At 45.6% G+C, this 27,292-nt stretch overlaps 1 protein-coding gene across 2 annotated transcripts in view; it reads right to left on the bottom strand.

Moving 5' to 3' along the window:
- zgc:110158 (uncharacterized protein LOC553590 homolog) overlaps positions 1 to 25,575 on the bottom strand; it is an 83,251-nt gene extending 57,676 nt beyond the window's left edge. Inside the window, exons 1-4 of one of the 2 annotated variants that reach the window (XM_060929494.1) lie at positions 25,365 to 25,575; positions 12,830 to 12,902; positions 11,095 to 11,156; positions 3,144 to 3,228 (exon numbers count right to left, since the gene is read on the bottom strand). In XM_060929494.1, coding sequence (XP_060785477.1) covers positions 3,144 to 3,228; positions 11,095 to 11,156; positions 12,830 to 12,902; positions 25,365 to 25,420 — 276 coding nt within the window. In that variant the 5' untranslated portion in view covers positions 25,421 to 25,575. The remainder of the gene's footprint in view (positions 1 to 3,143; positions 3,229 to 11,094; positions 11,157 to 12,829; positions 12,903 to 25,364) is intronic. The other variant, XM_060929485.1, reaches the window with a different exon arrangement.
- Positions 25,576 to 27,292: the final 1,717 nt, after the last annotated feature.

The raw sequence follows: 27,292 nt of genomic DNA, 5'->3' as shown, positions 1-27,292 counted from the left end.
TCCCGTGTCTGAAACTTCGGCGGCGGCGGAAACGCAAAGCGAGTTAACGAAAACGATAATCGATTAAAATCAACGAGACCAATGTAACGAAGGCAGAACAAACGCACGAGCGGGTGGAATTCTAGTTAATGCTTCCCAACAAATGGTTTGTGCAAGAACAAGCTATACTTTTCTCTATGTAGCAGACACGAAACTTGGTTTTGTTTCAGCCGAATCGATACGACGCACCATACCGCCTTTTTTTTTTTTTTTTTAAATTCCATCCGGATGATATCCGCCGAAGCAGAGTGCTCAGAGCGTACAAGAGATTTTGACAAGCGCACCGTTTCGTCCTGGTTATAACTATAAGAAAATAACGAGGAAGTAGAGAGAGAGAAAAAAAAAAAAGAGATGGAAAGGAAAGCATGTGTTTGTGTGTCTTTCTGTCTCTCCGTCTCTCTTTCCAAACAGAAAGACAACAGAGCCAGATGGAGACACGGGCCCAACGCAAACAACTCCGCAGACAGACCTCTCCATCTTCAAACTGAAGGAAAAGGTACGAAAGCTCACACACACACGGTGGAGCCACGCCAGACTATAACCAGCCAGACCCCCCTTTAGAAAGAAGCGCAGCTTTAATCTGAACAAAACGCCGCACCAAAACACTCGCTACTGAATCTTTTGTTCTTTTAAGAGGCCCTGTAAGGATTTACGAGCACGGCGTCTTGGGAACAGCGAGCCAAAACGAGGCCTCGGTTCGGAGCGCGAGCCGTGGTGGAGCGGCGAGATGAGAAAGGCGACCCCTCATAGATCGAGCGCCTGCTCCAGGACAGCTGTGATAAATGGCGCACAGTCCGATCAATGCTCATTATGGCGGGGACGCGGAGAAACCAGGCACCTCTGGCGTTCGGCCAGGCCTCCAATCCCACCAAATCCCCTCGGCTTAGCCCCTCAACTGCTCCCGGGATTAGGAGATTAGAGCACTGTAGTCCATTATCTCCCCAGAAGGCTGGGAGGACAGAGTGGGAGACGGTGATGGCGAGAGCGACGGCCGGGATGAACCGCACACACAAACAAACACACACCTGCACAAAGCAACTGGCCGGGGTGGGGGGAAGGAGGGGAAAAAAAAAAAAAAAAAAGGCAGAGGGTTAAACACATCATAAATCACCTGAGTCAAGGACACGCTAGTGGACCTTGCTGAGCGCCATGGCTCTCGAAATACACGCGGGAAAACAGACGCTTTAAAGAGATAAAGGAAAAAATCCTCAGAGACTTTTACTAGAAAACACACACAACTCCTCTCTGTTGTGATTAGAGCATTTAAGGCGATGCTTTGGGAAAAAAAATAAAATAATAATAATCAGAACCTCTGGCGATGAAAGCAGCGCTTAGCCTATATTAATCGAATTTGACCGGCGTTCACCAAATAAACGCTCAGCTCATTACCACTGTCTGGCCCTGATGATTAGAGAACGAAAGCTGTTTCAAGCCGCGATCACAGAAGAAGAAATTTCTCTTCGTTCGGCGAGTGCGTCCGTCATCATTACATCACATTCTTACGCACACTCTTTAGCTTTAAACGAGGCGCAGTGACGCAAGCGCTCGGGCAATCTATTTATCTATCGATGAAATTAAAAAGACGGGACGTATGATAACCAGTGTTGGGCACGTTACTTTAAAAAAAGTAATTAGTTATAGTTACTAGTTACTTTTCCCAAAAAGTAACTGAGTTAGTAACGGAGTTACTTTGTCATAAAAGTAACTAATTACCAGAGAAAGTAATTATTCCGTTACATTTTGTTCCCCCTCAAAAAAAAAATCAAATTCAATTAGTGTAATCATAATAAAAGTGAATGTTAAATGTGTTTAATGACTGAAATGGACACTTAACAGAACCGATTAGTAATGTTATCTACACTATATTAATATTTTTGTGGGACAATGTGAGATAAGACATCTATCAAATGTAATATATTTTTGTAGTTATTAAAATTATGTTACTAATTACTGGCCACTGACGAGGACAAACGCTTTGTTCCTCGACATAATGTGCATTGCACGTAAACACTCTTGCCTTTTATTTCAAGTAATGAAAAGTAATGGCTGTATTTCCAGTGTGAAAGCGCAGTGCTGGGCTGACCGCTCGCCATCGCTGTGTCTTCCGATTGAAAGAGCGCGCAGTCGTGCAGTAGGCGTGGCCTACCTACGTATGTTGTCCAAATCTACTCTGATTGGCTTACTGTGCCGTTGTCTCGTGTCTCCCCGCCCCACACGAAAGCAGAGTAAAGAAAGGCTGAGCGAGCAGCGTGCCAGATGAGAGCAGCTTTAATAAAGTAACGCATAGTATTTTATTGTAAGTAACGGGAACGGCGTTATAACGATGTAAAAAGTAATTAGTTAGATTACTCGTTACTAAAAAAAGGAACGCCGTTAATTTCTAACGCCGTTATTCCCATCACTGATGATAACGCTAAACCCGAACGCCAGCAAATCAGCCGAGACGTTTGGTTACGACGAGGCACGGGCTACGAAAAAGACACACTGAAAATGGTACACGCGGTATCGAACCCCAAGCTGAAGTTTGGTACCAAGTGGCTATGATTTGTGGTTGCTGAGAAGGAAAAAAAAAAAGTCTCGGATGGACGGAAGTATGGACGATACTGCGTGCCCCCCCTCCCTCCCTCCCTCCTTCCTTTCGGGAGCGAGGGTAGAACTACGGCACGGCACGTAGCCGAGTTGGGATTTTTGCTCGCATTTATGCTCCACAAGTTCATGCTGAAAGTCAGAGAATGCCACAAAGCAGCGCAGATGGAGTGTGTGACCTGCACACCAACCAACATCCCTGTTCCTCGCTGCGCATTCGCTCGCTGTGTATTTGTTTATCAGAAGTCCATCTAGACGAGGTCCCTGTGGTCGGAAAAGCGCTGACCTTCACGAGGACGACTGAAACGTGTCGGAGGATGTTTATGAAACCGCTGAGCACATCAGCCCAGAAGGTGGCACTAGTGTGTGTGTGTGTGTGTGTAAGAGAAAGAGTGCGAGTGAGTGATGGGCTACGCTGAACCCCGATCTCTCCAGAACGACAGCCCTCTCCACAACGGCATCCCTGAGCCTCAGGGCTCTAGCTCCGCCCACTGACGCAGAAGCAGCTTGGCACTTACGTAATCATGGAAGGCCTTGGCCTCGCTGGAATGCTCGCAGGTCTCGCGTCTGTCCGGGGCGGCGCAGTACAGATCCCAGAACACGCTGCAACGACAGATTTTATTTCACATTAAGGAACTCAAAACACAAATCCAGACCAGATCTTTGAAGAAGTAGAAGAAAAATAAATAATAAATAAGACATGAAAGATGACTGATGTGACATAAAGGGAAGGGGGCGGGGTTTCCACGAGGTGCCCGTTCACCATCCGTCAGGATCCGGGAAGCGCACGCACCGTTTTGCGCCTGATTAAAAAGGGGGGGGCGATAAATGATGCGCGGCTCGCAGATTCTCCGGCGAGCCTCTGTCCGCTTGGCACGAGCGGCGGGTTACGGATCAATTAAGCCAGGGATTTCCTCAATTAAGTCCACTCAGGTCCTCCAGGGCCGCCGAGGGGGAGCGCAAGGGTTCCTTCCAAATGGCATTTTAATTACTGCGCTGTAACTAAGTACCTGTTTAAGACATCCAAATTAGATCACTCTCGGCCTTTAGACATCGATTTAACAGATAACCAATAAAGCTACTGGGGGTGAGAAGGAGGGAAAAAAAAAAAAAAAGAGGGAGGCGAAACATGACGAATCGGTTGACGAGATTCGCGAGATGACTCCGAACCACCGACGTCATCACGAATCGTGGTTTCTCGGGGTCAGGATTGCGTCTCGGGTGCGTCGAGCACTTTTTTTCTCCCCCCTTCCACGTTGAATGTTTACTGGGATAAGGAACATTCCATAAAAAAATGGCAGGAAAATAAGAGCAGGCGAACCGGACTGTGTGTGTGTGGGGAGGGGTGGGGGCCATTAACGAGGAGCAGAAACCAAAAACAGACGGAAAAAAAAAAAAGATTCCATCTATACAGATCGAGGAAAAGCTTGGTGGAGGTTGAAAAAAGAAAAAAAAAAAAGCCCAACGGACCTGTACTTTTCGCTGCCTTAAAAACAAGCATTTTGACGAAGACGTGATCGAAAGCCGTGACTTCCTGCGTCGAACTAGATTTCTGAACGAAAAGCCGTTTCGGAGAAGCAGGAAATAAGGACGTTTGACGAAGCTTCACGGGTGAAACGATGTTTGGTTGAGAGGCCGCAAAACTTCGTGTTAAGAACCGACACCTTCGCCCGAGGTATCGAAAGGGCAGGAACTTGGAATCCGCTAATCGACTGCAGGGATGAGACCTGTTAAAAAGGTCTCAATGAATTTTAAAAAAAAATCCATCACGATGCTGGCTTCGCGCAGAGGAAGCTGGGAAACACTCCCTCGATGACGTCTTTCGAGATTTAACGACGCTAATTGTAAGGAGCTGCGTTTTCAGGTCAATTACGATTCTTTGAGGACTTGGCTACACCTGGCGGCATCGAGGCCGTCTTCTGCGGGCAGGAAACGGCAGGGAGGAGGGGCGGGGGTGGGGGTAATAAGAGCAGGCTGACGTCCCACACGTTTCCCTTTTCTGTGGGGTTTACGGCCGTCTTTTGCACGCGGCAGTCCGAAACACAGTTCGTTAAAGGGGAACTGAAGTCATTTTTAAAACTTGCTTTATTTCTTAATTAACGTGTTACTCAATTACATTTTCGGTTTTCGCAATTAAATATTATACCAATCGGCCTATTCGGTTTTTAGCCACGTTGAATTTAGCTCGTTTGGTTCACGGCAGGCGTCGCTTATCCGTGCGATCGTCACGAGACTTGCGCGAGACTTCGAAACGTCAAGTGTCAGCACCGCCATTTTGAAAACTGTTTTCCAAACGAAGTATTGCACAGAAACGAGTTTAAATGGCGATGACTGCCTACTTTCTTCAAACTTTCCTGATTGCTATCAAAACAAACAAAACTTCCGGCTTGATGACGTCAGCATTCGAAAGAGGGCGCGCGCGTCTTTTGACAGCGTCGGCAGATGCTGGTCGCTTTTGTCCTACGACGTCTCGACCAATCTCGTTTACGGCCGTTGCTTTGACATATAGACTGATATATTATTTCAAAACTCTCAACCTGCTATAGCAGTGACGAAATAGCTATCAAAAATGCATTTCTATAGCTAATAAAATGAGATTAATAGAATTTTATGGATGTTCACACGGCACATATTTGCATCGATGCTGCACCGGTGTATTTTGTTGCGATATATCTTACACCGGTGTAAATTTTGTGGAGCGTTCGCACGTCACAAACCTGCTTACTATGTAGAGAGAAGCGTGTTAGCACCGGTGCAGCCCCACTTGCGTTTACACGGCAGTTTTTGCGACCGTGCTATACGATAGTAGTAATGCGTGAAAATGTACTTCCTTGTCCCGGTTGTCATGGCATCACCAAGCGCCCGGAAAACAACGTAGATGAAGACACCAGTGTTGCCAGATACTGCTGACGTTTTCCAGCCCAAAATATGTTCAAATCCGCCAAAATGCACTTAAAACCGCCCAATCTGGCAACACTGGAAGACACGCAGTTCTGTTGTTGTTGATATTCGCCATTTTGGACGCGCAAAATACCAGGATGCAAATTATGCAATGCCCGTATGTAATCAACTCTCCTCACGCGTAGCGAGTCTACCCCGTAGCGTTCAGACGTCCCATTTTATATCGGTGCTGCCCCGCAAACTAGCATTTACTCCGGAGTAAATTTCTTAAACCACCTCCCGAGCAGGGTTAGATTTGCACCGGTTTAAGCAGCTTTCAGGGGCTACACCGGTATAACTTTGTACCGTGTGAACGCTCTACCGGGGCAGCCCCGGTGCTACACCGGAGTAAAAGTTGCCGTGTGAACACCCCTTTTGATTAAAAAAAAAAAAAAACTGCCTTCAGTTCTCCTTTAAAACTTTACTTGTCTGATGTTCAAGTTCGCGTTTGGATACCGAGATTTAAGAGTCTGTTGGCACGAGCGTGGGGTCGGAAGTGAACGACAAAGCGTACGACTGATCGAGACGCGTCCTCTTTGAGCGTTCACTGCTCGAACGGAAGTCTAAACGAAATGAAGGATCGTGTGCGTTGTGCGACAGTGGACAAACGTCATTATGCTACAATAAATAAAACAAACACTGCTACTCAATTTGGCTTTCAGATGTATATTTTTTTTCCCTCTTCATGTCCTCCTTTGTATAAAATCAAGCTCTTTTTCTCTTTCTTTTTTTTTTTAAATACTGGTGCTGTATTGTGTGTGCGCATTTTGCTTTTTACATTTTGTCTCTTTCTGTTACAAAAAAAAAAAGACTCCACGGATCTGCGTGGTGCATCTAGTCACGAAATCTCTAATGATTCCTACATTTTTAAGTAATAAGAAGGATATTCTCTTTCTCTCTCTCTCTCTCTCTCACACACACGCAGCTCTTTACTACAGATAATTTTTTTCAGATTTTTAGACTTGGGTATTACGATTGTAAAACGAGTTGGATGATATGACGGAAATATCGTATCACGATGCTTACGCGATACGATAAACGATACGCATCATGATACGTCTGTAGTAGGATCTGCCGCCGTCTATTTTTCACGGGGTAACAAAAAAATATTTTTGTTTACATAACTGAGCAGCGTGAAAGTTTTATTCAACTAAATAATAGCCAGATGCTAACACGTCCGTAAGAAATCGAGGCAGCCGTTATGCTGTAACCAAGATGTCGTCTGATTGGCTGACGAGGTGTTGACAAATGTTTCGTGTGGCTAGCAATGGCGACTAAGAAGCGAAGCAGAGCGGCACGTTAGATGCCTGGTTTTCAAAAAAGGCCTCGATAAGTCTGTAATTTTAGCCGCCGCTACGATTACCGAGTGAAATACGTCTGTGTACGGGTCCGTGGATAAATGCTGGTCGGCTAAATATTAAATTAAATTATCGATATCGATCGCTGTCCCATTATTGTATACGGCCTGTTTTGGGTCAAACCCGCCCACTCGGCACGGTTTACGTTTTGACTTGTGACGGAATGCAACGTATCCTTGTAGGGCAGACTTGACATCCATCATGCAGTTAATCTCATCTCATCTCATCTCATTATCTCTAGCCGCTTTATCCTGTTCTACAGGGTCGCAGGCAAGCTGGAGCCTATCCCAGCTGACTACGGGCAAAAGGCGGGGTACACCCTGGACAAGTCGCCAGGTCATCACAGGGCTGACACATAGACACAGACAACCATTCACACTTACGGTCAATTTAGAGTCACCGGTTAACCTAACCTGCATGTCTTTGGACTGTGGGGGAAACCGGAGCACCCGGAGGAAACCCATGCGGACACGGGGAGAACATGCAAACTCCGCACAGAAAGGCCCTCGCCGGCCACGGGGCTCGAACCCGGACCTTCTTGCTGTGAGGCGACAGCGCTAACCACTACACCACCGTGCCGCCCATGCAGTTAATGTTAACGGTCATCGTTAAAATTATAAATACATACGAGTTTACACACGTTTGGTTTTGTATGGTTGCAAGAACCGTCACTCGTTATCACATGAATATAGATTCACTTATTATAAAACAGTGCAATGCCAATTATATACACACACACAGTGGATATAAAAAGTCTACACACCCCGTTAAAATGATCGGTTTTTCTGATGTAAAAAACTGAGACCACGATAAATCATTTCAAAACTTTTCCCAACTTTAACGTGACCTATAACCTGTACAATTCAATTGAAAAAAAAAAAATACTTAGCTGAAACACCTTTTGATTTAATTACAGCATTAAGACTTTTTGGGTTCAGACCCGCCATCAATTGACTCTGATTAACCCCTAATGAAGTTCAGACGTTTACTCAGTTGCGTCCTCCAGCAAAAGCCAGGGTTCTCAGTGTTGAAAGGTATCAGTCAGGAGAAGGGTGCAAAAACATTTCCACGGCATTACCATGATGAGGACAGTCGTCAAGAAGTCGTCAAGAACGTTACCGAGAACTAGACGTCCATCCAAAATTGATGAAAAGACGAGACGAAAACTGGTCAGCGAGGCTGCCGAGAGGCCTACAGCAACACTGAAGGAGCTGCAGGAATTTCTGGCGAGTACTGGTTGTGTACTACACGTGACAACAATCTCCCGTATTCTCAATATGTCTGGACTATGAGGTAGGGTCAAAGAAAACCATCCAGGCCCGGCTAAATTTTGCATAAATAAATAAATAAACTCTCCCAAAAGCATGTGGGGAAACGTGTCATGGTCTGATGAAACCAAGGTTGAACTTTTTGGCCACGGTTCCAAAAGGTATGCTTGACGCAAAAACACCACTGCGCATCACCAAAAGAACACCATCCCCACGGTGAAGCATGGTGGTGGCAGCATGTTTTGAGGTTGTTTTTCTTCAGCTGGAACAGGAGCTTTAGTCAAGGTGGAGGGAATTACGAACAGTCAGTTTTGGCCCAAAATCTTCAGGTGTCTGCTAGAAAGCTGAAGATGAAGAGGAATTTCACCTTTCAGCCCAAAAAAGTTTTGGAACGGCCCGGCCAGAGCCCAGACCTAAATCCAGCTGAAAATCCGTGGGGTGACGTGAAGACGGCTGTGCACAAGAGACGCCCTCGCAATCTGACCGATTTTGCAAGGAAGAGTGGGCAAATATTGCCAAGTCTAGACGTGGCAGACTGATAGACTCCGACCCAAAAAGACCGAATGCTGTAATTAAATCGAAAGGTGCTTCAACAAAGTATTAGTTTAAGGGTGTGCACACTTAGGGCCTCTGCATGCTCTTGCGACAAGGCTTTCGCAGATAGCTTTTCGCAGACAGGTGTAATTTATCGTTGAGCGGGGAGTAATAGGCGTGCGCGATGTTATTCACTGCCACAACGCAAGGGGGCGCGAAATCGCTAGGAGTAGTTGGTGGGTGTGGTTAGTGGAGTGTTTATCCTCCGGTTACTTATAATGACTAGAACTGGAGTCGTATAGATGTACGTACTTCCTCACTTCCTCGATCAACCGCTCTTCGTGCTGCTCCATCTTCGCTCGTGTTTTTAAAAATGCCGGTCGTGAAAACAAACCAAACCAGGAAAGTAGGGAAGCGGAAGTGCGTGTACAGCGGATGTAGAGTGGACCAATCAGAGCCCTCTTGCCTGCGACGCTGTCTGCGAGGCTTCTGCGGTGGTCACAATTTTTGGGAGGTGCGCGCAGAGCGTCTGCGAAGGTGGGGGGGCTACGCAGACGCCGTCTGCGACGCCATCTGCGAGGACTGGGTTGTCAGCATAAATTGGCCTTTACGCAAGCAGCTTATTTTTGTTTCACATTTGAATTATACGGGTTATAGGTCATATTAAAGGTGGGGAAGTTTTGAAATTATTTATCGTGGTCTCTTTTTTTTTTACATCACGAAAAAAAAACCCTATCGTTTTAACGGGGTGTGTACGCTTTTTATATCCACTTTAGAACCTGAATCTGGTTCAGTACCCGATATCACTACAGACACTGTTATGGAAGCTTTAGGATTAGATCAATACTCAGATTGTTCAGAAATTGAATAACGAATCAAAAAAAAATTTTTTTGACTATACGAAACTTGTATGTTTGAGGTTTACAAAATCAAGTTCTCTTAACTGTTACTTGATTTGTCAACATCAAAAACAAAAAAGTTTCGCATTGTCAGATTTCTTTTTGATTCTTTACTGGATGGCGGTTCTATTAAAATTTTTTCGGATTGATTACCATCAGGGCGGCACAGTGGTGTAGTGGTTAGCGCTGTCGCCTCACAGCAAGAAGGTCCGGGTTCGAGCCCCGTGGCCGGCGAGGGCCTTTCTGTGTGGAGTTTGCATGTTCTCCCCGTGTCTGCGTGGGTTTCCTCCGGGTGCTCCGGTTTCCCCCACAGTCCAAAGACATGCAGGTTAGGTTAACTGGTGACTCTAAATTGACCGTAGGTGTGAATGTGAGTGTGAATGGTTGTCTGTGTCTATGTGTCAGCCCTGTGATGACCTGGTGACTTGTCCAGGGTGTACCCCGCCTTTCGCCCGTAGTCAGCTGGGATAGGCTCCAGCTCGCCTGGGACCCTGTAGAAGGATAAAGCGGCTAGAGATAATGAGATGAGATGAGATGATTACCATCACTTCAGACTCTCATTTGCTGTTTACAATAAATTGGAAATTCCTCCTCAAAACCTTGAAACTGTGTTTCGGATAACCCCGGTTTCCTCACCTGTGCTTCACGGTGAAGGGCTTCAACCTTTTTCGTTGCACCCTCCTATTCTCTGCCTCGTACCCTTTTATTACCCTGAATTTCGAGACCGCTGAAACTGCTTTTTCTTGTTGTGATTATTTTTTTTTTACCTCGTGACGCAGTTTATCACGATTTCTCGGTGGTACATGATATCGTCGAGCGCTTCCCAGTACGTTTAAACAATCTTTTGATGAACCTTTCCTGAAGTCCATCAGCGAGCGAATCAGGAGGTGATCAATTAGTCCCAATCCTTTAATTAAGCTGAAAGAAATAAAGGTTAAGTGAGCGGGCATCAATAGTCGGGTGAACAAACGATTAGGAGGGGAGAACTGAGGAGGTGGCGGGTCGTTTTAATCATCCCTTCTTGGTGAACTCGGGAAACCTCGAGGCTGTTGACCCTGTGGCCTGCCCCCAACGACAGCAGAGAAGGCGAGGATATTTAAAAAAAAAAAAAAAAAAAGACAGCGGGGAGGTGGGGATTTGGTCATCGTGCACAAAGGAGAGTGGTATGCAAAGAGTTAATCCGCTCTCTCGGGGTTGGGGGGGACAAAAGGACACAGCCAGAGACAAAGGTTGGCGGTGGGGGTAAGAGCGAGGGCGTGTCCTGTCTTCACTCCACCATCTGGGGCTTTTGTTTTCTGTCGGTGGGCGGAGTCAGTGAGGACAGGGCTGAGGGTCACGGCAGAACACGTAGGCCACCTTCTGACGCGAGTTATCATGAACTGGGAGAAATACCATTCCCCTGGGGTTGAGGGATGAACAATATTGATGGTGATCAACAAACAAACAACAAGAGAAGGAAATCCGACGTACCACCACCACGAATGCAGGAATCCTGGGGGCTCTCCTAGCGTAATGTTCTTCTCCCACCGGATCTGCAACAACACACACACAAAGATAAATGTGAGGTGCTCCAAAAGACGCTTCCCATTGCACCATATTTAAGACACCTATTTCTGGCTCCGACGCAGACAAAAACGAATCGTCTCATTCTTTCTCCTAATGGACCACCGAGCATCTGATCTCTATCTGTACACGACGCTGGCGGCTTCCAATACGTCTCTCGGCCATTAAGCCCGTAAATATTTCTCCCACTTACAGGGAGTCGCTTTGATTGGCGTATTTCCCACACAGAGACGGAGCTGTGCTTTTCAGATTTGTATCACGCTCGGTGAGGTTTCTGAGAAGCGCAGAAAACACGACTGTCGCACCGAGATGCTGCTGGTTCGCGCAAGTTGGGACCGAGCTCAGGTTTAGAACTTTCTCAGGAATCATTCATCCTTCGACGATCAAAGAAAAAACAAAAAACCCACACGCAACAGCGCATGCTCTCAGAGGAAAATAACCCAAGACGTGTTGATTATTTTCCCATAGCTGCACGTGAAGAAGCTTTTCATTCCTGTTATACGTCATCTACATGCGAACAAATGTTTCGAAGATTTTTAAAAATCAACCAAAAACAAAATTAACCATTTATAGTTACTTTTACGACTTAAGGCCTCTGCATGCTCTTGCGACAAGGCTTTCGCAGATAGCTTTTCGCAGACAGTTGTAATTTATCGTTGAGCGGGGAGTAATAGGTGTGCGCGATGTTATTCACCGCCACAACGCAAGGGGGCGCGAAGTCGCGAAATCGCTAGGAGTAGTTGGTGGGTGTGGTTAGTGGAGTGTTTATCCTCCGGTTACTTATAATGACTAGAACTGGAGTCGTATAGATGTACGTACTTCCTCGATCAACTGCTGTTCGTGCTGCTCCATCTTCGCTCGTGTTTTTAAAAATGGCGGTCGTGAAAACAAACCAAACCGGGAAAGTAGGGAAGCGGAAGTGCGTGTACAGCGGATGTAGAGTGGACCAATCAGAGCCCTCTTGTCTGCGACGCTGTCTGCAAGGCTTCTGCGGTGGTCACAATTTTTGGGAGGTGCGCGCAGAGCGTCTGCGAAGGTGGGGGGGCTACGCAGACGCTATCTGCGACGCCATCTGCGAGGACTGGGTTGTCAGCATAAATTGGCCTTTACTTGAGCAGCTATAAACACCGGCCTCTGTTTTGTTTTGTACTGTAAACTAAACGTCTTGTTACAGAACGTTTCGTTTCTCTTTGTCAATATGGTTTACGCCATGTGGTCAGAACCCCTGTATACGCTGTTGCTATAGAAATGATGACGTGCATGGCTGACCAATCAGGTTCGAGAACTCGAACAGTGCCGTGTCGTTCGAACACGGATTTATAGCTTTCGTTCCTGGACCGTTTAAAAGCAAGCGATTTATGATGTACGTAATTATGACATCCTATCAAATTTTTGCCCCACTACAGGCAAGAAGCACTGATGCGGTGATCGGGCAAAGTTGAGTTAATTAATTTCACCCCCAATTAATTACGGTTTTCACACACCGCTCTGTCTACAGGGGTTTGTTTACCGTTTAAAACGAGCTATCTGGGAGCGTGATGGACTGCGTAAGTGTTCTTGACCCAAGGGTTCAACTGCCATTGCGATGCTTTTTGCTCGCTGGGATTTACAAATGCACACACGCTCTCACACACACACTCACCTCAGACAAGAAGGTCTGTGCAGATTTCTGAGCACCAACATGTAGCAGGTATTCATACACGTATAAAGCCAACCTGGGAAGCAAAAAAGAAGAGTGACTGCTTAGTTAATATAGGCTCCTTGTACTCCTCCTTCTTCTTCTTGTACCAGTAATCTTTCCAACAATTAACGATACGTCCACGTTCAAGACGGCTATGAAGGTTCTTTCGGAATACGTTTCTTCAGTAGTTACTTAATTAACCAACGGATCAGGATGAAGAAGTCGAAGAGTCATTCATCAGAATAAACAGATACATTTCACACAATAGGGAAAAAGGAAGGGAAAAAAACCCCGGAAGGCCTCATCAAGCCTCAACGGCAGGTATTGCACGAATTCCTGATTTGCCTAAACAGAAATATTTTAGCGAGTTAGGTCCATTTGGGCGGCACGGTGGTGTAGTGGTTAGCGCTGTCGCCTCACAGCAAGAAGGTCCGGGTTCGAGCCCCGTGCCCGACGAGGGCCTTTCTGTGCGGAGTTTGCATGTTCTCCCCGTGTCCGCGTGGGTTTCCTCCGGGTGCTCCGGTTTCCCCCACAGTCCAAAGACATGCAGGTTAGGTTAACTGGTGACTCTAAATTGACCGTAGGTGTGAATGTGAGTGTGAATGATTGTCTGTGTCTATGTGTCAGCCCTGTGATGACCTGGCGACTTGTCCAGGGTGTACCCCGCCTTTCGCCCGTAGTCAGCTGGGATAGGCTCCAGCTTGCCTGCGACCCTGTAGAAGGATAAAGCGGCTAGAGATAATGAGATGAGATGAGGTCCATTTGGGCGGCATGGTGGTGTAGTGGTTAGCGCTGTCGCCTCACAGCAAGAAGGTCCGGGTTCGAGCCCCGTGCCCGACGAGGGCCTTTCTGTGCGGAGTTTGCATGTTCTCCCCGTGTCCGCGTGGGTTTCCTCCGGGTGCTCCGGTTTCCCCCACAGTCCAAAGACATGCAGGTTAGGTTAACTGGTGACTCTAAATTGACCGTGAGTGTGAATGGTTGTCTGTGTCTATGTGTCAACCCTGTGATGACCTGGCGACTTGTCCAGGGTGTACCCCGCCTTTCGCCCGTAGTCAGCTGGGATAGGCTCCAGCTTGCCTGCAACCCTGTAGAACAGGATAAAGCGGCTAGAGATAATGAGAATAAGGTCTTTAAGCACAAAAATGATCTTCGAGTGAGTACAAGACAAAAAACAAGCCGTATTAACCAGCATCCTCGCCTCCTCTGTGATCGCCGTTTTGGTTTTTTCTTCCCGATTTGCAATGCCGATTCCGACTGGCTCGCTTTTGTGCTTTTTATCACTACGAGTGGTCGCTGGTGCCCTCTACGTTTTCCCGGGTTGACTTCAGAACGTTCGCATATATGTAAAAAAAAAAAAAGCTAGTGGTAAGTCCAGTAAACCGCACTATAAAGGTTGTTTGGTTTCCGTCTAAACGCAACGGCAAACTGAACGATAAGACAGCACTGCAGGACATACTCCTGTTCCGTTATTCAGTTTTGCAATATTGCTAGTCAGTGTGTTTTGTGTCCTAAACTCTATATAAAAAGACGTATTTATGTACTCGTACCGTACGCAAGTCTTAGATACAAGATATCCATTTACGTTTCGTGTTTTCAGGCCTGTCTTGTTCGTCTGTTGCAAAAAATAAAGGTTGTTTTAAAAAAAAAAAGTATTTTTTAAAACATGTACTTTCGTCTAAACACCTCAGTTATACCTCTAGAAAACATATCAGTATTGCCTCGAGCCGTGTACTTAAAAACTTGCCGAAATACCGCAAAATTTTAGGGCAAAAGGAAATTCAAGAAATTCTTTGAGGCCATTTAAGGTGTCAAAAGTTAACGTTGAGGCCTGCTCATGTTAACAGCTTACTGCAATTTGTTTTGTTGTTTTATACTAATAAAAGACTGGACAAACTAGCTCAACACATTATTCTATCTACATTCACTGGATATGAGCAATTGCACGCTCTGACTGGCTACTCTACTACTAGGCTATCAGCTCATATACCATGAGTAGAGGAAAAACAAAATGGCGGCGCGTGTTGCTGAAGCAACAGAGGACGAAGAAAAAAACTAGTCGATAAAAAAAAAGCAACAAAACATGAAATGAAATTATTTGATGGCAAGGATGCGGGGTTTTTTTTTCAAGAATTATCATTGCATTTTTCACCAATTGCTCCGGTCATTTCGCCGGTTTGTTTACATTGTTCATTTTTAAGCATTACGATTTCTTGATTTTTTTTTTAGACTGGTTCAAAACCTCAAAAAAGTTTGAAAGTTACAGAACTGAAATGGCCAAGAAATAATTAAATAAATGTCTAAAGATGTTCTATATCTCGGCACGACAGCAAGACGGCACTTTATACAAAGATCCGACAAAACGTCCAACAGAAATGATTCTGTTGGACGTTTTGTATAACGTTTTTATTTATCGAATTTGCAAAAAATAAAAATGCTCGCTCAAAATTCAGTGAATGTGGTTAGAATAAAATAATTATTCCACTCAATCTCATCGTACCTGACTCGTCGGCTATCAGCTTACGTACGACTCGATTTTGTGGTTGTAATAATTGTTAAATAGCTAGCTGACTACATAATGCCTCGGTCACAACCGGCCGTACGTGCTCCTACGGCCGGTCTACGTGCAAAAAACGCAAGAAACGCACAGAGGGCGCGCGTGTGACGTGCTGATTTTCGAGCCGTAGACTGGCTGCAGACCGGCCGCAGAGGTTCTTTGTCATGTCAAACAAACTCTACGGGAGCTTACGTTTTTTTCAGGTTGCAAGACAAACTTACGGCCAACGTGCGTCTTTCTCCATGAACAAAAAAAAAACGCAGCGATTTGGGAAACGCCAAAAATCGCACGGCCAAAAAATGGTTGTGACCTCGGCTTAAATGGACACTCAGGTAGCCATGTTTTGATTACCTGGAAACTAAAACATGGTAGCTAATGTAACGTAAGGTAATGTAATGCACACTAAGCTAGTTAGCGAACATCGACAAATGCTTAAACGACTATAATAGTCTTTTTACAGTTAACGTTTCGAATACAGAACATCGTGTTTTCAAGATTCGGCTCAGCTCCGAGACGTCGTCATGTCCAGTCCTTGTGTTGGACATAAAAGTTTTTATTCAAGTCCGGCTAATGGTTTCGTTCTCTCTCGACACGTTTAACCTGAGGCAACCACATGATTAGCAAGAACGCTATATGACAACGTTGACTTATTTTAGGTGAAAACTTCCTGATCCTGAAACAGATCTCCTCAGCTGATGGGTGGAGTGAATGGAGTATGGGGTCAGATTTGGAACGAGGTGTCCAGCTATAGTTACTGAGACGTATCGAGTGTTTAATACACGTGAAGTGCAAGTCGGCAGACCTTGGTTGTTGAGGCGACTTGTCGGAATGAACAAAATCTGCCCGTAACGGGTTACTGATTTATCCACCTCGGTACAAGAAACAAAACCAGTGACAATGAATTAACCACAGTGCCAGGATATAGTTACAAATTGCAAGGACATTGAGACTTTTCTATGTTACGAAGAAAGAATTAAAAACTGATAGTCTTCATAACACACAAGAAAAGCAACAGATCCTATTCAACCCTTTGACCAATGCCTGATGAGTCCTGGTTTTTCTTATTTTCTCTCATCCATCGATTCCGTCATTTGTGCATTCACACTGGCAATTAACCAGCAACCAGAGTGCCACAGCTAAAGCTTCCATTCAATGTGGCTTTCCTCCGTCCTCTCTACTTCCATATACCCACAAAGAAAATAGCCCCTGGCTCGCTTGGCCAAATTGCTGTGTTGTTTTTGTGTTTGCTTATTTGTTTGTTTGGTCCTTCTATATCTTTGGAGCAACACCACTTTTCATCTACCTGTTCACAGTCGACCGAGAAGGAAACTCTGTGGGAGGGCGCAGCTCTGTATCCGAGGTCCCCAGACTGCATTTAGAAGTCCGAATAGGCCTTTGCGAGGATCACTAAGGGCATCCGAATCTACAGACATACTTGCGTATTATGACTCGAGGTCACGTGCAACTAAAGAATGAAAAAATGTTTACTACTTTAAACGCCACTTTAACCATTAAAATTTACAGAGATGCCGAGTTCTGCGGGTTTTCCGTGATGACCCACCATGATGATGGCAGATCATAAATAACTAGGGAAAATCCTCTGATCATGAAATGCCTTTTCACCGGCTGTGTGATAAGCTCCAAGACAACAGACAGGAAGGAGACTTAGACATACACACAAGCTTAGCAAAGGCGCGAGAGAGTGAGGAGAATGGGAAACGCCTCCTGCTGAGAGATGTGGGAACGGGGGGGGGGGGGGGGGGGGACTCAACGACAGCCATAAACACAAGGATGAGGGTTTCAAACAAAACCCAAAACCTCTTTTGAAAACCTCCTGTTGTTAGTGAGCGGCTACTGCAGTTGGGAGAAGCGGCTTTTTAAAAGACCGTCGCGTGGCAAACGCACAAGGTCTGACTAGCAGCTTTAAGCACGTGAGTTAAAAAGACTACAGGTAATCTTTGTTGTGCATATGCAGCCTCGAGCAGTAAAGATCTGGATTGAAACATCAGGGCAGCACGGTGGTGTAGCGGTTAGCACTGTCGCCTCACAACAGGAAGGTTCTGGGTTTGAGCCCAGTGGCCAACGTGGGCCTTTCTGTTGCCCCTTTTCCACCAAAGCAGTTCCAGGGCTGGTTCGGGGCCAGTGCTTAGTTTGGAACCGGGTTTTCTGTTTCCACTGACAAAGAACTGACTCTGGGGCCAGAAAAACCGGTTCCAGGCTAGCACCAACTCTCTGCTGGGCCAGAGGAAAGAACCGCTTACGTCAGCGGGGGGGCCGAGTTGTTAAGACCAACAACAATAACAAGACCGCGAAAGATCGCCATTTTTAAGCGACGAGAAGCAGCGGCTGTACAAACGCGAAGTCATTTATTATTATTATTGTTGTTGTTGCTGCTGCTGCTTCTTCCGTGTTGTTTTTGCTTCGATATTCGCGCCAAGGTTTAAGCAAACGTAGCAACGTAACTGACGTATACAGCGACGTAATGACGTATACAGCGATGTAATGACGTGGCACCGCGAGCGATGGAAAAGCAAACTGGTTCTCAGCTGGCTCGCAAGTTGAACGAGTTGTGAACCAGCACCAGCACTGGCCCCGAACCAGCCCTGGAACTGATTTGGTGGAAAAGGGGTGTGTGTGGAGTTTGCATGTTCTCCTCGTGGGTTTCCTCTGGGTGCTCCGGCTTCCCCCACAGCTCAAAGACATGCGGTTAGGTTAACACGGGGCCAAGCAAGGCACCTAACCCCCAACTGCTCCCTGGGTGCTGTAGCATAGCTGCCCACTGCTCTGGATGTGTGTGTATGTATGTGTGCTCACTGCTTCAGATAGGTTAAACGCAGATGACGAATTTCACTGTATAAAGGCTTCTTCTTCTAAATTGTTGGACACAACAGCAGAAGCACAACCACTTGGGGCCCACGCCCACCAGGAATCTGAGGCAAGGGTAAAGGAGAGTGGTTTCACCAAAAGTGGCCAGTTTTTAGTGCTTCCTGTGCCCACTGTAGCTTCAGATTCACGTTCTTAGCTGACAGAAATGGAACCCAATGTGGTCTTCAACTGCTGAAGCACAACCGCCTTCCAGGTTCAACGTGTTGTACATTCTGAGATGCTTTTCTGCTTGCCCTGGTTGTAAAGAGTGGTCATTTACATGACCAAAGCCTTCCTGTCAGTTTGAACCAGTTTGGAAATTCTCCCCTGGGCGTTTCCGCCTACAGAACTATCGCATACTGGGTTCCCCCCGCACCATTTGGTGTACTCTACATAATGATGTTGAAATCAAGACTTTCTGAAATGCACAAACCAACTCGTCACCAACAACTACCCCACACCACAGTCTGATATTTGATCTGACCATCAACTGAAGCTCTCGACCTGGATCTGCAAGAGTCTATGAAGTACACTTATGCCACAAAGTTGGCTAATTGGATAACAGCATGCTGGCTTGGGCAAAAGATGTGACCAGGCAGAAGACTGATCAAGAGAGCCCGAGATGTATAACATATATAAACAAATGGTTCTTGCAATAATCCTGTCATAAGAGATGTGCATCAGGACTGGGATCCAACAGGATCCCAAAAAACAAAGTCATGGCTGCAAGACAGTTTTACTCAGAAACTAAAGAAACAGAAGAGGGTTAGGAGTGTGCATAGTCTGCTACGGCCAACACATCATCACACACCTCTTTTTTTTTTTTTAATTGCCTCACATTTCGAAAGTTCTCACAGCTTAAACACACTTCACCCGAACTGAAGCTGAAATGGAGCTGGTTTCTGGTCAAGCTAAATTTCATGCACCAAAAACCAATTGACTTTTCCTGCAGCAGAATTTGGAGACACTTAGAGGTTCGAGCCTGATTTCCAAGCCAAGTGAAATGGTGTGGCTTAAACTATTGATTTTCAAGAGACAGTGATAAAAATTTAACTGCTGGGACAGCCATCCATGTGTGTGGATGTGGGAGGGGTGGGAGGGATAGGGCAGCTTAGCGTCGAGATGAAAAAGGAGAGAGGGGGAGAAAAAAAAAGACAGATGCAGAATAAGAAGGTGCTGGACTGAAGTCAGTTACCTGGTTGAGACTCAGTCCGTGTTTTAAATACCTTATTTTTAAAAAAGAAACGTTTTCATGGCAAGCCACAATTATTTTAAACAGGATCATATATCAAGTGCCTAAACAATGGCACAAAAATGCTGTTTTGTAAAGGAATATTAAATCAGAAACCACCACGAAGATTAGCACCATCTTGAAACATATTCGTATACCCAAAGAATTTTGAAAAAACTGTAGAATGCCATGTCCATTCAAATTCTCATATTCAAACTAAAAACTAACCCTATTCAAATCAGTTTAAAAAAAAAAAAAAAGGCATTCTCTGTCTATGCTCAGCTCCGTCTCCAATTCAAATGGCCGCATCCCGATAGTAAAGTATGCAAATCTGAAACAGCGTGGTACTCTCAGAGGTGAAGAAGAGGCGGCAACGATGACGAGGAATTCTTGCTGACACAAAACTTGGCTTTCTTGCTTCTTGAAAAACCTGAAAAGAGGCTTGCTCGAGGGAATGCTAGGGGGGACAAATCCATCACAACTCCTCATTGCCTCCCTTCTTCCCTCCCTCTCCCCCCTCTCCCTTGGCTGCCTTAGTGCCTTTGCCCCAGACAGCCATGCCAAGCTGAATGTAGAGGGCTGACTGGAGAGCTGATTGGGACTTGCAGGTCTAACAGGCTTCGAAGCTCAAGGGTTCATTGTAAGTAAGATGGTACAGGAGGGAGTAACGGGACATTAGACTCCCTATTAAGTGAGAGAAGGTGGTACAGGAAGGAGTGACAGGACGCGAGACTCCCTATTAGCCCCTGTTGGAGAACGGCTTCACTGGGACACCTTGTTTCTCTGCAGGGAGTCTTGTACACAAGGGGAAGATTAAACACAGGTCAGGATGCTTGGCTGGCCATGTAATGCCAGGTGCAATACTTGCGAACCGGTGTTCTCTTATCCCCCCCTACACAGAGCCTGATGCTTGCACTATATGGTACCACGTATAACAAAACAGATGAAAAATCTTTCATTTATTAATTTGAATTAGATCGCGTTAAAAGAAATCGGAGAACGTCTGGGATGACAGAGTCCTGCGGCGTAACTGCACTAATCAACGTGGTGCATGCACTGAAATGGGGACCCCATGCTGATTCTTCAATGTCAACTTTAAAAAAAAAAAAATCCGACACACTGAGCACACCTGACATGTCGCCCGAGGCCCTTGAACAAAAGGCCGTCTTAAAACATGGATGAAGCTAGGCTGCGTGTAAGCGCCCTTCAAAGGGACGGTTAGGAAAATCGTGTTTCCAACCATCCTGTCAATAATTCAGCAAGGATGCCTGGATAAGAGAGCATCCCTGATCAGTGGTTCTCACCCCTGGTCCTGGGGTACCTCAGCTCACGTTAGTCCATGCACCAAATGCAATTCGTCAGCTAATTGGGAATTCTCTGAGTGATTTTTCAGCAAGGAAATCTGTTAAATGTACAAGGCTCGGGAAAACAAGCGTGACACCCGAGCTTGTCAAGCACAAGTCATTGTCTTCAAGGCTTTTTTTGGGGGCCTCTCATTGGAAAACTCCCAAAGTTTTCACCCCATGATGGCAAACCAAGACTCTTAGCACTGACTTGAGACACCAATCTGCATTTGACAGCATCAACCAAATTCTGTTTCCTCTCAAGGGAGAAATGTTACAGAAAAGGATTACAACACACGAGCCACATGCAAATCACAAACGCTCAGTTAAAACCCATCTTAAGCTAAATAAACATGAATGTGTGGTTGGCTGGGCATCATGCTCATTCACAATTCGTGAGCTAACTTGTGAACCAGCTTCCTGACTGTATGTCAATCTACTGATGAAACTGATGTGGCAAAGAGGGCTCAGAGTTTGTATTCGTTAGATGAGCTGCAGTTTAAAGTTCTGGCTACGTTACTCAAAGTGTCCGTAAAACTTTGCAAACGAGAGACCTGAACTCACCCTGGCATGCACAGACCTGCAAAGTGAGAATAGGTGCTTTCACACAGGAGGAACTTTTTCTTAGTTCTTAGGAAGTACGAATCATAGCTGGAAGAAGCTCCTCCTGTATGTGTGTGGGTCCACATTGCAGGAACTGAGAATAATCGGTTCTTAGAATACCATTTTGAGGGACTTTTTTTAAGCTCCGACTTCAGGATGGGTTCTCTCCCAGCACAAGAGGAACCATGTGTGACACAAGTGTGTTGATTGGTTGAACATGAGTCAAGCACAAGATACTTCAAGCCATTATCCCTTTCAAACCCTCCAAGAGCCATGTTTATAGTTTAACAAAAGGTTTGTTTGGGCATCTCATTCGAAAACTCCCAACTAAGTACAAAGTTTGCACCCATTATGGCAAAGCAAGACTCTTAGCAATGACTTGTTTAGCCGTGTAACCAACGATTCTTAAACGTTAGCGTTAAAAAATGGGCAGGAGAGACACACACACACACACACACACACACACACACGAACAAATGGACTGACGGCAAAGTCCAGGCTTTCTTGAGTGGATATATGCAACAGAGGAAATAATGCATGATCTCATAATGCATCACATCAAAATATAAACATCATCTAAAATTTCCTGGTAACGTCATGCTAGCAAGCGGGCTTCAGCGTTCCTACTGGTAGTGTGATTGCAAATGTAAATGGGGTGAACGAGGTACATAGTTCCTGGAGAGCTTCCCAGTTGGTCCTACTCCGATCAGTCCCTGGAACTGTTTAGTCTAAAGATTTGTCAGGTAACCTTTCCGTGGTGTAACAATTTACTCATTATTATCCCCCGCAGGCCGAAAGACCCAAATGGGGATTGTCGTGGCGATGTCCGTCCGTCCGGGGAAGGATACTCACCTTCTGAAATCAACTCCTCTCAATTTTTGGAGGAATTTCACGAAACTTGGCAGGATTCTGTGTTCTACGTCAGTAATACACTTATAGCAATTCCATCGCATTTTACCAGAGTTACAGCCCTTGATTACCAAACTTGTACTTCGACAATTTCATGAGGGTGTATTAAGCATTTATAGCATAGATATAGCTGCCAGCGGGGGATATTGTGCTCTCAGAGCACTCTTGTTATTGCATACATGACGTCACATGAACCTTCATAGACTTATGTTTGGTTCAGATGACTGAGCAAAATCTCGACTTCTAGAGAAATCACATGGTTATAGAGTTAACATTTGTTCAAAAATACTCAAACTAAAAGGAAAGACAGGAACGTTTTGGTCCAAACGGAATCACTCAACCATTTAAAAAAAAAAGTTATCATCGTACAAAAACTAGTCACTCCCGCCCCAATGCCATTAGGGGAGGCAATACAGGTTAATTAATCCAGGATAATGATGCTAATAACCAATCATCAACTCCACCCACCAGCAACACCATGCTACACACATCCAACTCCAAGATAGCTCCCTGACAACAACTTCCAAAGACAGTGGAAAGACCTGAACCACTGTGGGGTGGATTCTCAGTGAAAACATTCCCACGCAGTTTTTATTTTCCACATTGGTCAAAAAATAACTCTTCAGTATCAGCTTTGTTTGATTCTTATAACAGTGCAAACCCAACAAGCCTCGATGATGAAGCTGGATACAAATAGATTACTTCGTAAATTGTTCGTAGGAACCTTTATACGAGAAATGCGGCATTTGGGGGAGGGGAAGGGGGATGTGGCTAGATCGTATTAAAAATTGTATAAATGGCAGCGAGTTACTGCACATCTTTAAAAATACGGAGTACGCTACGAACATGTACGAATTTAACGGAAACGTGGTACAATTGTAATTTCACACGAACGACTTTAAGACCAAACGGCTAAGATTAGCCGTTTGGTAAGGACAAACGTAATGACGCCCTAGCTGAGTTGCACTACCGGAATATTCAACGTTTATTCATTTCAACGCGTGCATGTTTTGACGTTTCGTCGCCATTTAATTTGAAGCTCTCTGCAAGCCTTCCTTTTTATGGACTTTTTGTGGGCGGGTCTACAAGTAAATCAGCTGTGATGTGAGCATGCTTAAAAGAATTGGCACTGAGAAAAAAGCGTCAGCCTTAGGTGAAACTTTTGGAAATCTGGCAGGAAGTGCCCGTCCTGTTGAGTCTGATGAAAAGTTAAGACGTGATCACGATACCGACACCTGCTACAGTTCTGAGGGAGCGGAGGCAGTGGGAACACTATCAGTAAAGCAAGAGATTGTGTAAACATTCGAAGCTGAGACTTGAGCACACACGGCAGGGCAAAGCCGACGCTGTCTCGATGAGGAGCGTATGCTCTGGCTCGAAGACTTCTGGGAAACGAGGAACTTTGTGGAAAAAAAAAGTTTCAAAGAAGAAGTGCGACATTCGCACCGGACTGGACAGGTCAAGGACAGGATGCTGTAATGACGCTTTAAGATCATAATTTGGAAAAGGGGTGTACGCAGACAAAGCCCCCCCCTGCAAAAAAAAAAAAACAGGCTTCACTCTGTGCACTTGACCATAACACCATCATCCATCCATCATCTGTAGCTGCTTATCCTGTCCTACAGGGTCACGGACAAGCTGGAGCCTATCCCAGTTGACTATGGGCGAGAGGCAGGGTACACCCTGGACAAGTCGCCAGGTCATCGCAGGTCAATTTAGAGCCACCAATTAGCCTAACCTGCATGCCTTTGGACTGGAGGGGAAACTGGAGCACCCGGAGAGCATGCAAACTCCACACAGAAAGGCCCTCGTCAGCGGCTGGGCTCGAACCCAGGACCTTCTTGCTGTAAGGTGACAGTGCTAACCATGACACCACTGATAACACGATCATACTACCGGGAAAGCCAACAACCTTGGTGTGTATGGTGTTACCATTTATGAAAACGTGCATACTCATTCATCTCATTATGTCTGTGAAGATTCTCAGTCATCCAGGTCATAGTAAACTGTGGGTGGTAAAAGAGAGCAACTGGACTTGCTTGAAGACGTTTCACCTCTCATCCGAAAGGCTTCTTCAGTTCTCAAAACTGAAGAAGCCTTTCTTCAAGCAAGTCCAGTTGCTCTCTTTTACCACCCACAGCTCATCTCATTATCTCTAGCCGCTTTATCCTGTTCTACAGGGTCGCAGGCAAGCTGACTACGGGCAAAACACAGACAACCATTCACAGTCAATTTAGAGTCACCTGCATGTGGGGGAAACCGGAGCACCCGGAGGAAACCCACCCGGACAACATGCACAGAAAGGCCCTCGCCGGCTACGGGGCTCGAACCCGGACCTTCTTGCTGTGAGGCGACAGCACTAACCACTACACCACCGTGCCGCCAACGTGCATACTTTGTACGTATATCGTATTAATGCCTGAAAGAGCCGTGCATGAACCGACCCTCAACTTCTTCACTCATGCATGGAAGAAGAAGAAGAAAGTCCAGAATCCGCTTCAGAACTTTGCAAACTTTCGAAAATAGGATGCAAATTAATCTTGTACAGGTTTTAATGCCTGCACGTGCCTTTTAAACGTTCCTAGACACGTTGCAGCCACATGCATTTGGACCCGAACTCTCCCCGGTGCGCAGTTCTGCAGAACATCTGCACGAGCGCCAAGTTCACTTCAATAAGCGCGCGAGACGCGTCTCGAGCAGCTCACGAGCTGTAAACAGTAACAACAAAAAAGGGGGAAAAAGAAACAGTGTTTCTTTTTCACTTGGCAGCGCGCGCGAGCGCTTTAAACCAAGCAGACTAAACAAAAGCGAGAAAAACCAGACAAAACAACAACAACAAGCACTCTACAGAAATCACAACCTGAAGAACAGCGTCAGTCGAAACACAACCAAAGTTTGAACAAGTTCTTGAACTAGGCGCCCGTGCAGGTAAGTTCGCGTCAACGTTTAACGTTAACGGTTTCCGTGACAACGCACAAATTTTGAACTTACTTCTCTCGCGCTTGGCTATCGGACGGCACCACGGCTCCTTTCCCTTTGGCGTACATGTTGGACTCCGTTTTTGAAAGATTTTTAAGCCCCTACTCGACGCCTGTCAAAGAAAGCGGCCAGGAAAAGGCTCCATCTCCATAGCTACCCCGGGTAGTGTGTGGTTTTCTTCCTCCTCCTGTTTTTTTTTTTTTTTTACATCTCCAACATCGGCCACAAATCAGGCACAGTTTCTACCGGGGGGGACTTGAAACAGTCCGCCGCGAGAGCTGCTTTTTTTTTTCTTTTTTTTTTCTTTTTTTCTTTTTTTCAATCGCTGTTCCGGGAGTTTACTCACCCTCCCCCTGCTGTGGAGAAAGGAGGGGCTTCTTAAAGGGGAACACACACCAAAAATTACCTGCCACACGCCACAACTTTTTCAACTCATTCCGTCAAGTCAAATTGATTTGTATAGCGTCGGTACATTTTTAAAATATTTTATTTTACAACTAGATAGAACTCGGCGTCGATGGGGACGCCTACGCCTGGTAGACTACACGCCTTATTAAGTTGTGATTTGGGGATGGACATTTGACCTCACAGTAATCTTGACCTGTGACCTTTTAACCTCAAAATCTAATCAGGTCATGTTTGTCCCCCAAATGCACAAATGGTGAAAGTTTGGTGAAATTCCTTTCATTCGCCTTGGAGATATTGTGTTCACAAGGTTTTCGGACAGACATTTGACCTCACAGTGACCTTGACCTTAGACCTTTTGATCTCAAAATCTAATCATTTCATCTTTGTCCCCAAATGCACAAATGGTGAAAGTTTGGTGAAATTCCTTTCATTTGCCTTGGAGATATTGGGTTCACAAGGTTTTTGGACAGACATTTGACCTCACAGTGACCTTGACCTTAGACCTTTTGATCTCAAAATCTAATCACTTTATCTTTGTCCCCAAATGCACAAATGGTGAAAGTTTGGTGAAATTTCTTTCATTTGCCTTGGAGATATTGTGTTCAAAAGGTTTTCGGACAGATATTTGACCTCACAGTGACCTTGACCTTAGACCTTTTGATCTCAAAATCTAATCAGTTTATAATTGTCGCCAAATGCACAAATGATGAAAGTTTGGTGAAATTCCTTTCATTTTGCCTTGGAGATATTGTGTTCACAAGGTTTTCGGACAGACATTTGACCTCACAGTGACCTCGACCTTAGACCTTTTGATCTCAAAATCTAATCATTTCATCTTTGTCCCAAAGTGCATAAATGGTGAACGTTTGGTGAAATTTCTCCCATTAGTCTTTGAGATATGGTGTTCACAAAGTTTGGGGATGGATATTTGACCTCACAGTAATCTTGACCTGTAACCTTTTAACCTCAAAATCTAATCAGGTCATGTTTGTCCCCAAATGCACAAATGGTGAAAGTTTGGTGAAATTCCTTTCATTTGCCTTGGAGATATTGCGTTCACGAGGTTTCCGGACGGACGCACAGACGGACGCGCGGACGGACGCACAGACGGACGCACGGACAGACGGACAACCCGAAAACATAATGCCTCCTGCACCTTAAGGTGGCGGAGGCATAAAAAGCATGGGGCGGCACAGTGGTGTAGTGGTTAGCGCTGTCGCCTCACAGCAAGAAGGTCCGGGTTTGAGCCCCGTGGCTGGCGAGGGCCTTTCTGTATGAAGTTTGCATGTTCTCCCCGTGTCCGCATGGATTTCCTCCGGATGCTCCGGTTTCCCCCACAGTCCAAAGACATGCAGGTTAGGTTAGGTTAACTTTCGACTCTAAATTGACTGTGAGTGTGAATGGTTGTCTGTGTCTATGTGTCAGCCCTGTGATGACCTGGCGACTTGTCCAGGGTGTACCCCTCCTTTCGCCTGTAGTCAGCTGGGATAGGCTCCAGCTTGCCTGCAATCCTGTAGAACAGGATAAAGCGG

Source organism: Neoarius graeffei, chromosome 1 (genome assembly GCF_027579695.1).
Source record: "Neoarius graeffei isolate fNeoGra1 chromosome 1, fNeoGra1.pri, whole genome shotgun sequence".
Taxonomy (NCBI): Eukaryota; Metazoa; Chordata; class Actinopteri; order Siluriformes; family Ariidae; genus Neoarius; species Neoarius graeffei.
This window is presented reverse-complemented; position numbering and strand designations above follow the sequence as displayed.